This window comes from Vulpes lagopus, chromosome 2 (assembly GCF_018345385.1).
Source record: "Vulpes lagopus strain Blue_001 chromosome 2, ASM1834538v1, whole genome shotgun sequence".
Classification (NCBI taxonomy): Eukaryota; Metazoa; Chordata; class Mammalia; order Carnivora; family Canidae; genus Vulpes; species Vulpes lagopus.
The window spans coordinates 102,280,302-102,293,218 of NC_054825.1; the positions used below are offsets into that span (position 1 = coordinate 102,280,302).

Genomic DNA, 12,917 nt, shown 5'->3' on the forward strand with positions numbered 1-12,917 from the left:
AATTCTCCTGATTTTTCTCACACTCCTGTTCCTTGCTCCCCACTACTGTTTCCTTCAATCCTTCCCCAAAGAGACTTCTCTATAGCTTAGCAAGATCTACCAGAGAGTTGGCCTTTACCTCCATCAGGAAATATCTCCTCCAATAGATGCTGTACTCCTGCCTCCCCTCTCCACCAGCCAGACTGCAAGCTTGCAATCATGATGAAAGTTATACATGAGATTAATTAACAGACCAAGTTCATGAGGAAGAAAACTCACAGAATATATTTCAAGGCTAAATATCTTGCCTATTTTCCCCAGGTTTGTGCAGGAATTTATAATATTGATAGTAAATAAGAGTGAAAGCTAGTGAGGGTAAGACCTTTTCTCTTAAAAAAAAAACCCAGAAAAACATAGGGGAAGGAGTAAAAAGGAGAGAGAAGCAAATCATAAGAGACTCTTAATTATAGAGGACAAACTGAGGTTTGATGGAGAAGAGGTGGCTGAGGATGGGCTGGAATGGGTGGTGGAGATTAAGGAGGGAAGTTGTCGTGATGAGCACTGGGTGTTATATGTAAGTGATGAATCACTAAATTCTACTCCTGAATCCAATATTACACCATATGTTAACTAACTAGACTTTAAATAAAAAACTGGAAAAAAAATAATTAGAGCCCGATATTTGTTGGACAGCTATGGCTCAGGAGGCACTTTTGATACTAACCTCAGCTCAAATAATAATCTTTAAGTGTCTTAATCCCCCAAAGGAGCACCTATCTCTTCACAGTTGTAAATGTGAACCAATGGTTCCTTCTATGGAACACCTCATAGACCCCCACAGGTATAGTGATTGTGTTCATCCGCTCCCTTGTTGGCTCAACAAATGTGTATTCCATGCTTATTCTATGTCAAGACTACTCTCCTCTCGGAACTTTAAGAGCAAACAGAAGAAGCAAAAATTTGCCATTCTCCTAGCGTTTGCATGCAGAGGGAGAAGAAAGATGGTAAGAAGTAAAGCATAGGGTACTTCTGAGAGTGATAAGTACTATGGAGAAACGTAGCTGGAAAGGGCTGCAAACTAAGTCAAAGGGTCAAGGGAAGGGAACGTTTGAGCAAAGACGAAAGGAGGCAGAGGGATCATGGTTGAGGTGGGAGCCCTACAGATGAAGGGAGCCAGGAGTGGGACCTCTGGGGAAAAGCCAGGAGGCCCCCATGCCTGGAGCTGTGAAGGAGGGAGGGCACTAAGAAATAAGGTCTGAGGGGAAGGCTGGGAAGTACAGATGTGTGGCTTGGGCCATCTTGACTTTGACTCTGAGTAAGATGGGAAGGCACTGCAGGGCAGTGAGCAGGGGAGTAACAGGATCTGTGGAAAAATCAGGGGAAAGGAACCCTGGAAGAATGGAGGCCAGGAGGCTGATTTTATATCCCATGTTAGTGATGAGTACTGCTAACTTCTTTCTTTTCACTTTGCATGGTACCTGATCTAAATTAGTCTTTGAACACCATAGCCCTCCTTTTGACCTGCCTTGCTCCCCGTGGAAACAGAAAATCTATTGACTGAATTTAATACCATTCTTACCAGTGCACCTCCCCTTCCTTCTGCTCTCAATAGGTTGTTTCACCTAGGAACATTGATGGTGGCATTTGGATTAGAACAAACACCATTGATTTATTTTCTTTTATTTCCATTCCTTAAGGAACGTGCTTAAAATACATTCATGTAGGAAAAATACCCCATTTACTTTTTAAAAAAACTTGTCAATTTCAAATCCCGTCTCAATCATCCTTACTTGAAAAATGCCCACATCTTAGCTTCCTGCTCACACTGACCCTTATCCTTTCAAATAGAAATCATGCCTGTCCTTGCTTTCTTGTGGCTTAGCAGTGTGTCAGCGTTCTTAGGGCTTGCCAAGCCTTTTATACTTTTTACTTCCTTGTAATGGCTTTGTGTGTTTTTCCCTCTGTAATTGACTTATAGGTGACACTGGGCAGCTTTGGTGCAAGAGGCAATGAAGAAAAACTGAATAGGCTCAGAAGTGCTTCAGGCAGAAAAAGAAGAAAAGAGACTTTGAACAGAGAAAAAGGCTATTTACTTTGACTCTCTTTCATCCTTCTAACGGTGAGGGACACTCACTGTGAAGGGACAGGGCAGTTCTACTTCTGCATTTCGTCCAGTAGCAAGGACCTGGTCACCGGTAGAACAAATATCCCAAACAACAGGCTACCCCTCTGTGATCTTCCCAACACTTACCCTTCCTCAGCCTCCCAAAACAAAAAGCCCTGAAATCAGTTACCTGTCTCAAGCTTGGCTTCCAGGGTTCTGCAGCTGATAGCAGAGGCCCCCAATACTTAAGGTTACTTTTTTTTTCTTAAGGTTACTTTTAAAAGAAAAGTTTTGTTAAACAAAGAGTCATCCTCAGTAAAGAGATGAAAGTTCTGAACTTTCATAGCAACAAAGTTCCTGCTTTTACAGAACTCATCTCACACATTTCTGTAGACAAAACGGATTCCCAGATGCTTCTGGAGACCACTCCAGGAGTGTACAATGGTTTTAGGGGAGTTCTCTGTGCATATGGCCTGTCTCAGGCCTTCGTGTCACATTGTTCCCGGCAGGGGCCACCATAACCAACCTCAGCCACTGAGGATGTGGGTCTGGGCAACATGCAGTGCTGTGATCTCTGTGAGCACCTCTTCATCCCTATGCTCCCTGCAGCTGGGCTTCTCTCTAAGAATTCTGCAGACTTGTACTTGGACCAGGTTAGGTTGATCTGGGGCCAGAAGGGAATGGACTTGTGCTACTTTTTGAGAAATGATTTCAGAAAATGAAATAAGAATAGCTACTACTCTATCCACAGATACTCCCTGTCTCATGGCCTGGATAGGCATCCCCAAACACAGGCGGAGGACATAACCACAAATATAATCTATATTTCTATAGATCCCAAATAAATTTCCTGAAGATGGAATGGGGACAAAATTTATTAATTTATATGTCTATTTATTTATGGTCCAGGACCTCTCCAAAGACAGAAATTTTATGTGAGGACACAGTTTTATGACACACTGTGGCACAGTAATTAAACACTGTGAGGCCCTGAGACTTCTAACCTGTCCTAGACTCCTAGCTTCAAATTTTAAGGCTGGGTAACTGGGGGCAGGTTTTTTTTTTAACTTGAACCTAGATTACCATGTGTATAAACAAACAAAACAACCCTCCAAAACAACAACTTATGAGATTATGGTGAGGATGAAAGAAACGATTCATGGAAGCATCTGGCACAATGTGTGACACAAGCATTAAGTGCTCAGAGCTGTTTGTTGTGATTGCTTCTCTCTTTGCTGTCGTTTGGAGGAGCTTACAGAATGAATACTACATGTTTATATTAGAGACAGCAAAGGGAATCATTTGCCTTACTTGGGGATCTGTGTTCCCACAGGGCACTTGTGAATCATACAGGTGGTGATCATCGAGAAGAGGTGAAGCTCAACTTTATCTCTAAAATCTGGGAACCTCAGCATTGATCATAAGGATGTAGTCCTGACAGAGGAATCCCTTCATTAGCAAAGTGCACACCAGGCTCTGTGTGTGCCATTTTATAGGGTGCCAAGGTTGACGTTGACCTTGACCAATGCCTCTACCCAGAAGAAGGCCAGTGGAGTTGCACTGTGACTGCTTTCTTCTGGACAGCACCTTCTGTTCCCCACAGTTATGAACTGAATGTTTGTTATCATCTCCAGGTTTATATGTTGAAACCCAATGACCCAATGTGATGGTATTTGGAAGTGGGACCTTTGAAAGGTGGTTAGATTTAGATGAGGTCATGAGAATGGGGCCTCTGATGATGGGATTAGTGTCCTTCTGAGAAGAGGAAGAGACCAGGATCTCTCTATCTCTGTCATGTGAGGACACAGCCAGAAGGTGGCCATCTGCAAGCCAGAAAGAGAGGCCTCATCAGAACCCAACCATGCTGGCTCCCTTATCTCAGACTTCTAGCTTCAAGAACTGTGGACAGATACACATTTGTTGTTTAAGCCACCCAGTCTATAGTATTTCTGTTATAGCAGCCTGAACTATATGCTATATGCTAAGATATCCATGCTGTACAAAATAATTCGGAGCTGACAAAACCTTCAAACAAATAGGGTGATGGAGACTTTCCACTGAGGGAATTGTGGCCATTTTCAAAAAAAAGAGAGAAAAAAAAATTCTTCTCCCTAAAAAGATAAAGACTGTGACTGATTAGAAAATATAAATAAACGTTTAATATCCTCAATAAATGGTGGCTATTATTGTCCTGGTTTTTATTTTGCTGTTATTGCGAAGGTCTTCCTGAACGAATATAATAACAAACAAATTTTGGAGCAACTATTTCTTCTTATTGAGAAACTTCCTTATTGTGGCTTCCATGTCCCATTTTTAAGGAAAATATAATTATTAAGTAGTTTTTCTGGTTAACCATTATCAGACTGAGACCAGTCTTTGTAAATCATTTTAGTCTCTGAAGTCTTTTTCTTTCTTTCTTTCTTTTTTTAAGATTTTATTTATTTATTCAGGAGAGACACATAGGCAGAGACACAGGGAGACGAAGAAGCAGGCTTCTTGCAGGGAGCCTGATATGGGACTCAATCCCAGGACCCTGGGATAATGCCCTGAGCTGAAGGCAGATACTCAACCACTGAGCCACCCAGGTGCCCCTGAAGACTTTTTCTTTAAAAGTTCTTTAAAGTTAATTATTTCATGGCCGTACTACTGCTCTGCCCTGTGAGTGAGGGCCAACATCATTTGTGCCTCGGTTTGTTTTAATTATAGTTAATAAGACTTGTTGGACAACCAAAATGTTCATTAATAATAAAATCACTACATCAATTGTGAGATATCTATACTTTGGAATACTCTGAAAACAGTAAATAAAATGAAGTCCATAGATAGGTATTGACACCAAAGATGCTCTAAGCGATATTATGAAGGGCAACAAAAACAAAACAAAGTGTATCTCTTTCTCTCCAACCACATCTCTACTTATTTGTATATAAAGTAACACACCACACACCGTATATGTGCATGGGTGCAAATATGTGGAGAAGGGATGGAATGAGACATGCTCCACTGTTCAATGGTGAACCCTTAGGGAGTAAGGTGGTGGTGGTGGTTAGTTTGGGGAGAAAGGCTAATGGAAGGAGATTTTTTTGACTGAGTATTTTATTTGAATTTTTTACAAGGACTTTATAGTCTGGTATTCCTTTTGTGGCTAATAAGCCCAAATATTAAAACTATTAATACTGGTTACTTCCCCACAGGGCAATGGTGAGGCCTGATGGGGGACTGAAGTCTTTTGACTTCAGTGTCCAGTGAAAGATGGGAGGCACAGGTGTCTTCTGGGGGAGGGGCACATGTGACTTCATGTACCCCAGTTCAATTTATTACAACACTGTCAGTGGTTAGCAGAGAGATGATCAATTCTAGGAATAGCCAGAGCTCCAGTGTGAGGGAAAGGGAAAGCAAATAATTTCTCAAACTAAACAGATTAAATTAAGTGCATTTTTCATTCATTAGAAAAGAGAGCAGGCCCTCCTTTGTTTTATTAATATATTTAAGTAGGGTATGGATTTTTGCCTTTCTTGGCCTCTTTGCCTTGTTCCCACTGGCCTGAGCTGTCTTTTTATTTGAATTATCTGTTTATTATATTAGGTTAAGGACCCAAGGCCATCTTGCATGGGACACACTATAAATACCCATTATCATGGTTATGTATTATTGAGGTGATGAAGGAAGACAATTTATGAAGAAATGCAATTATCTCGGTTTTTCTATAATCTATCTTATTATAGTCTAAAGATTACATATGCTGTGAGGAAAAGGAACCAAATCTTTCAGTTGGCCATTCTCTCAGCCCTGTCTACACGGCTGTGACATTAGGGGAACTAAAATGTATAAGCCAATATATTTGTCCCTGCCATCTCCCCCTCCCCATTTGTACACACCTATTTCATTCATCATTTTGACAGTTTGCACAAGCAAACTGTCCTAATTTTTTTCAAGAGCTCTTTTCACAAATTGAGTGTGATGTGGAATTAATCATCCCGTTAGGCAGGCGTTGGCGGATGTTCATCACGATGGGGCATTTGCACCCCCAGCGCTCAGTGTCCTTTGAGTTGGATCACAGAGACGCCTCAACCACTCACGCCTCCTTCCCTCATCCCAAAGGAGCGGTGTGTGCTCATCTGTGTTCAACTAAGTGAAGTTTGGCTCTTACTCGTGTGTTGAAAATACCCTTTTCACATATTACAGCTTTTCCCCACTTTTTTTCCCCCAGCAAGCCATCATTCTACTTATTTTTACTTTGCCTTCTTGGGAAATTTCCTTCTAACCGCTTCATCCCCTCCTCCCTACCATCTTTAAAAATAAAAGATCGTTAGAAAGAAATTTTAAAACACCAGCTTCAAATAGAAAGTGCTACACATGATCCCAGAGAAGCAGCAGGCATCCTATTGGCTATTCTCCTGCATTTTAGAAATGTTCTAGAATAATATGGCAGAGGAGAAGGGTAAAGAGATATAGTTTGCAATGGTAGCAACTAAGAAAACTTTGCAGGTGGTTTTTTTATTGTAGACTTGCAACATCAGGCTAGTATATAAAAATGTACACTTTTATGCCAAATGGTCTCTTATACAGAGAGAAAATCCCACCTAATTGCAGTTAACTCTTTAGACTTAAATTTCCAGCTCTGGACCCCTATGCTGCATTTCCCCTTTTGCTTATTACAGAAGAGAACAATCTGAAAACTATAGCCCAGATCTATAATTGTGAAGACATTGTTAGATAAATATGTACTGCTGTACTCTCCTGCACTTTAAAAATTATATAGATGCCGACAGTTTCGTGGAAAGAGTATTTATATCTCAAACACATGTAGGCGGCCCTGACAAATATTAGTTACATAAGCCTAATGATAGCTGTACTCAAACAAATACAAAGTGGCTTTAAAACAGAAAAGCTTCTTAAACTTTTTCTCTTGCATGCAGACTCGAAGCAGGTGGGTCTCAAGTGGAATTTTCAGCAACAATTCTCAATAGCATGAAATCTCATTTTTTGCATAGAAAAGGCCTGACATGGAAATTGGAAATGCATGCTTCCATCCTGACTTAGTGGCTAACCGATTGGGTGACTTTGAATAAAACACTTCCCAGCCTAAGTACAGATGCTGACTTTCACGGTCATATGCAGAGCTGGGAGTTTATGACTTCTCAAGTTATTTTGTGATTCTATGCTTTTAGTTTTCTTTCTCCCAGATACCATTATTCTGACCTTCATTTTTAGTGGAACATTGCCCCAATATTACCCTCAGTTTCCGTAAGTTATAAAAACATTGTTTTTTTTTTTTAATTTCCAATTCCTTGGTTTCTGATTTTTTTGGGGGATACAGATCAATGTCCTGGTTTTATAGTTTTGTGGTAACTGCTTAACCCTCCCACTGAAACAGCCTTGAGAAACCCCATAAACAGAGTCCAGAAATAACAATAAAATAGTGAGGGAGGAGGTGGTATTAGGATTTTGTGGGTTTCTGTATAGACCCTGAGATGTTGTGGCCTCTTACAAGAATTTTTCCTATTTGTAGTAAAATAATTGGAACATATTACTTGAATCATAAAATTACTGAACAAATAGTCTTTTTGGTTAAATAAAAATGGATTAATCTTAATAATCTAGAATTTTATAAAAAATTACATAGAAGCCATTTGTTCATTTTGGCATGTAGATATTTATTTACTCATTGATTTACTCAAAAATTATAGTGTGCGTGTGTGTGTGTGTGTGTGTGTGTGTGTGTGTATCTCATTATAAAGACACCCAAAGAAGTCATACTCAAGGAGCTTAGAATATATTAGGGGAAATGGAATCCTTTGTGAACATGATATAAAAGCGTAAGGATAATAGATATTGAGAGAAGGGTGAGGAGTTGTAAGTCTGGTGTGAGGAGAGTGAGGGGCTTGTCATGTCAGTGTCAAAGGCATGTAGTAGGTGCTTAATAGATATTCACTGAGAAAATAACTGAATGAAAGTGAGACATGCAATCCATCACACATCTCCATGTGAAATATAACGTGACCTCCAATGTTGTGAAAACTATGAAGCAAGAAGCTGCTTCTGTGGATGGGTTTTACTTGGTAGACAGTGAGAGGAAAGAAAAAGCCTACAGGGGATTGAGAAGTCATCATAAACCATAACAAAACACTGTCATGGGGTCTGAATAGATAAAAGAGTAGTTGCTTGTTTTGTCCTATTGACTGAACGTCTGTGTCTCCCCAAACTCATATTTTGAAACCTAATCCCCAGTGCGATAATATCTGGAAGTGGGGTATTTGGGAGGTGATTTGTTCACACAATTCAGAATGGAATTAGTGCCCTTATGAAAAAGACTCTAGACCTCTAGACTTCTGTATCTACTTTTTCCTCATTGAGTTGCAAACTGTAAGTCAACAAATTTGACTCTTGCTGCCAAAAAGAAAGAAAGAAAGAAAGAAAGAAAGAAAGAAAGAAAGAAAGAAAGAAAGAAAGAAAAAGAAAGAAAGAAAGAAAAGAAAAGAAAAGAAAGACTACAAAGAGCTCATCCCCTTCTGCTATGGGAAATTAGAGCCAGAAGACTGTTGCCTATAAACCAGGAAGCAAGCTCGCATCAGACACCAAGTCAGCCAGTCATAGATCTTGGACTTCTTAGCATTGGAACTGTGAGAAATCCATTTCTGTTGTTTATAAGTGATCCAAGTCTATGTCACCATGATACAGCAGCCCAAATGGACTAAGACATTTTGTTGAACTTATTGTGGTATAGAAGAAAGAAGATGAGTGTGGATTCAAAGAGTCTGGATTCAAACTCTCATTCTACTATTTATCTCTTTATTAGCTCTCTGTGCTTTGGGTTCCTCAGTAGTAAATTGAGAATGTTACCTAACCGAAAGAGCAATTATGACAATTTGATAATATAACTCTATCATTCCTATAAGCTTTGTGATCAACTTCAGTTCTCTCATCTGTAAATGGGAATAAAAATGGGGAGTTCCTTAAAAAGATGATGTGAGATAGTATGTGTCAAATGGCTAACTTCCTGCCTGCTTTCAGTAGCCATGGTTTGATGAATCTAAGCTATTCGTAGCAGTAGTACTAGAACTCTATCTACATCTTTGGCAGCTATAATTAACTTTTATATCATTTTATACACATTTACATTACGTTATTTACACATCACATTATTTATTTGTCTTAAAACTCCCTGCTGGATACGGACTCATTTCTCCATTGCGCAGAGCAGGAAATCCAGCTCAGAGAGGTGATCTGAGTCACTCAAGGCGATGCTTCTAGTGAGGGTGGAATCAGGCTAAGGCAGATTATCTGGCCAGGCATCCCTCTGCCTACAATACAATGGTGGCAGTCATATCTACCATATGTTGGTTATGTCATGGAAAGAGCCAGATGGATCTAAGTTTGAATCTTCATTCTGCCTTTTATTACCCATGTATTTTTAGGGCAGTCACTTTGGTTTCTCTAAGCTTCAGTTTTTTTTTATGTGAGAAAAGGCTTGCTACTATCTACTTTATAAGGTTGTTGGGAATTATAATGATCAAATGAGAGAATATATGTCAAGCACCTGTCACTTGGAAACGCATGAAATGACAGTTGATTTTTCTCTTATTTCTTAGTTAGAAAAGCCTCAACTTTAGAGACCTTCTGGTATTGCCCTGAGTGCTTCAAAGGATGCTATTCCTTAATAAATGTTAGGGGCAGAAGGTTCCATGACTAACTAAGCTTGGGAAGGATGAGTGAAACAAAACTGAAAGAGGTTCTCTTCTACAGGACTTATTTAATAGGCTAATAGATGATATGAATCTTCTAGAATAGGATTTGTAGTAGCTTAAGTCCTTTCAACCACTGAACTCTCTTTAGTGGACACATGACTAATGTTCATATCTGACTCACGTTAGACATGCTAATCTAATCAACCGAATTCCTTTGCTAGATGAGGGAACTGGATCCAAAGTGTGAATTGGAAACATGGTAGGATCAGGCCCAGAACCAGGCTTGCTTGACACCCTGAGTCCTCCCGATTTGACACCACTTGGTATTAACACAGCTTCCTTTCTCCTGCTGCTCGAGTGTCTGCTGCTGGTCCTCAGAGGGTTAAAGTATGGACCATCTTCACGTAGGACAAAGGATGGAAGGCAACTATGGAGGCATCTTGTCAGAGAACAGACAAGAAATGTCAAAAGAGACTCAGAGCTTGGCAACACCAAGTAAGCAGGCCACTGAATCCCAACTGTGGCATTTTTGCTTCTTGTTAAGATCCTGAGTCCATGAAAGGAGGATGCTGAATTGCACGCCTGCAGCCATAGTATCAGGCGAAAGAGACTAAGGGAAAGGCCGTCTGTTAATATCACTAACTGTAGCCCAGTCACAAAGCCATTTGCGGCCTGTCCATATTTTACTGACATGAGCAATTACATGTCCTGTAATGGCAATGAAGCAATAAAATTTATGTCTTGTCATCTTTAACAAGATTAGACATAACCCTTCTCATAAATGTAATACCGAATGGAGATTTTTAAGAACATAAGTATAGTTAAGGATCCTTGAGTTTATCCCTCATAGTTAATTAAAATCCTCCCCAAGAATTGGCAGATGATAGATAGAAGGATGTTGAACCTTTTAATCCATGTAAGTGTGAGCTAACGGTTTTTTCCATACCTTGCTCAGCTTCAGCTGGGTTTGTGACTCACTTTTGTACCATATGGATTTCAGAAGAGAGGCGAAGGGGGTGACCCCTATTCCTGCAGCGATGCACACGCTCACTGGATAGTGAAATACGTCCGTCAGGGTGGTTCCAAATGGCCCGTCCACGGCCAGCCTGCAATCACAAAGTGCAGCCCTGTGACATCCAGAACGCTCTGCTCTTGAAAACAAAGCCATCCTCAACCGCTTCTTATAGGATGTGTTCAGAACTGTGCTTGAGGTTGCCCTGTTTGGAGAGCCTGGACTTAGCATAAGGAAGTGGAGGCCTGTCTCATAGGGATGAGGATGGCCAGACAGGCTGGTCCAGGGGCCATTTGTGGAAGGACAAAGCCAGGCTTCTCTGGCTTGAGCTCATACCTCTTCCCATGGGAAGCTCTTTTTATAGTTCTTAGAAGCTTGTTTTGGCTCCAGGCATCATGAAGCCTGGTAGAAGAGAGCTTTTCCTTCCTTTCCCTCCCCTCCCCTCCCCTCCCCTCCCCTCCCCTCCCCTCCCTTCCCTTCCCTTCCCCTCCCTTCCCTTCCCTTCCCCTTCCCTTCCCTTCCCTTCCCTTCCCTTCCCTTCCCTTCCCTTCCCTTCCCTTCCCTTCCCTTCCCTTCCCCTCTCCTCCCATCCCCTCTCCTTCCTTCCTTTTCCCTTCCCTTCCTTTTCTGCAGCTGCCATCAGAGGCATAAAGTAGAAGCAGAAGGTGGGGGCAGCCTGGGTGGCTCAGTGGTTTAGCACCGCCTTCCGCCCAAGATGTGATCCTGGGGTCCTAGGGCCCAAGATGTGATCCTGGGGTCCTAGGATCGAGTCCCACGCTGGGCTCCCTGCATGGAGCCTGCTTCTCCCTCTGCCTGTGTCTCTGCCTCTCTCTCTCTCTCTCTCTCTCTGTGTCTCATGAATAAATTTTAAAAAAAATCTTAAAAAATAAAAAAGAAGCAGAAGGTGGTTTAGAAGGCTTCCCCGTCCTGTTGCTAATGTTCTTCTTTATTTTTACCTATTCAGTCTCACATCTTCGTATATTCATATAAATTTAATCTAATAGAAGCCATTCATTTGGAATAACAATAATTTGGAGATAATTTGTCAGTTATGTGGAATTTCCAAAACTTGTTATTTTTTTTTTTGTGTGAAGGCAAAATCTGGGTTTTTGCAAGGAATGGCACTGAGATTTTATCTTTGCTTAGCAAATTTTTCTTTGTAAGGATGAAGCATATTTATTGAATAAATATGACGGTCTTTCATGTGATCCAGAATAGAGGGGCCCCTGGATTCTACTCCATTTCACAACACCAGTTCTCCACACTGGCTTTTCTTTTATTTCCTAAAATACAGAGTACCTCCCTTCTGTCCTGGGGCCTTTGCATGTGACAATCCAAGTAACCAGAGAATACTCTGTCTCAATTCCTCCCATATCTCTGGACTTGGTTAACAGTTACCCTTTCATTAGGTCTTATCCCAATCATCATTACCCTAGGGAAACTTCATGGACCGCCTTAGAGTCAGCTAGATCTCCTCATTTAATTTATAGCCCATGTACCCTCCCTCCATAGTCCTCGTCACGTTTGTAATTTTATACAATGCATGGGCGTGTGTGCATGATTTGATTTGCATCTGTCTCGATTACTGGACCACAAATTCTCTGGAGGGAGGAGCTAGGTCTGTCTTTGCTCCGCTCAGCATCCCAGTGCCATGCGTACTCTCTGGCATGGAGCTGTTCAATAACAATTTGTTGAATAAATTGTAAAGGGAATGTTTAAAATATTTCAGTCAGCAGAATGTATTAAATAACCTCAACTATTCCAAAAGCACACATTTACATATGAACAAAGATATGCTAATTAAAAGGCTTTAAGTTATTCATAACCATTCCCTAAGGGATATCTGTTGAAGGCACCGGAGGTTGGCCCATTTGGGCTTACTATGTGTTCATGAAAGTTCAATTGGGTTTTATTTTTAAATATTCCATATGCCAGACCTCCTAATAATTCAAATTAACTCTCCTCAAGTTAATCTTAATTAATAAGGCTTTATTACATATTGATATATGGAAATGGAAGAATAAAAATAAAAGGTCATTAACCAGAAAGGGTTAGTATCTCAGCCCACTGTAGATTAGTTTATAAATAATTAGATAAGGGGGATCGAGAGAGAAAAAAATGAAAGTGTCCAAGG

At 40.6% G+C, this 12,917-nt stretch overlaps 1 protein-coding gene across 2 annotated transcripts in view; it reads right to left on the reverse strand.

Annotated features, from left to right (window-relative positions):
• NOX3 (NADPH oxidase 3) overlaps positions 1–12,917 on the reverse strand; it is a 60,260-nt gene that overhangs the window by 18,448 nt on the left and 28,895 nt on the right. For both annotated transcript variants that reach the window (XM_041746717.1, XM_041746716.1), the window contains exon 10: positions 10,718–10,877. In XM_041746717.1, coding sequence (XP_041602651.1) covers positions 10,718–10,877 — 160 coding nt within the window. The remainder of the gene's footprint in view (positions 1–10,717; positions 10,878–12,917) is intronic.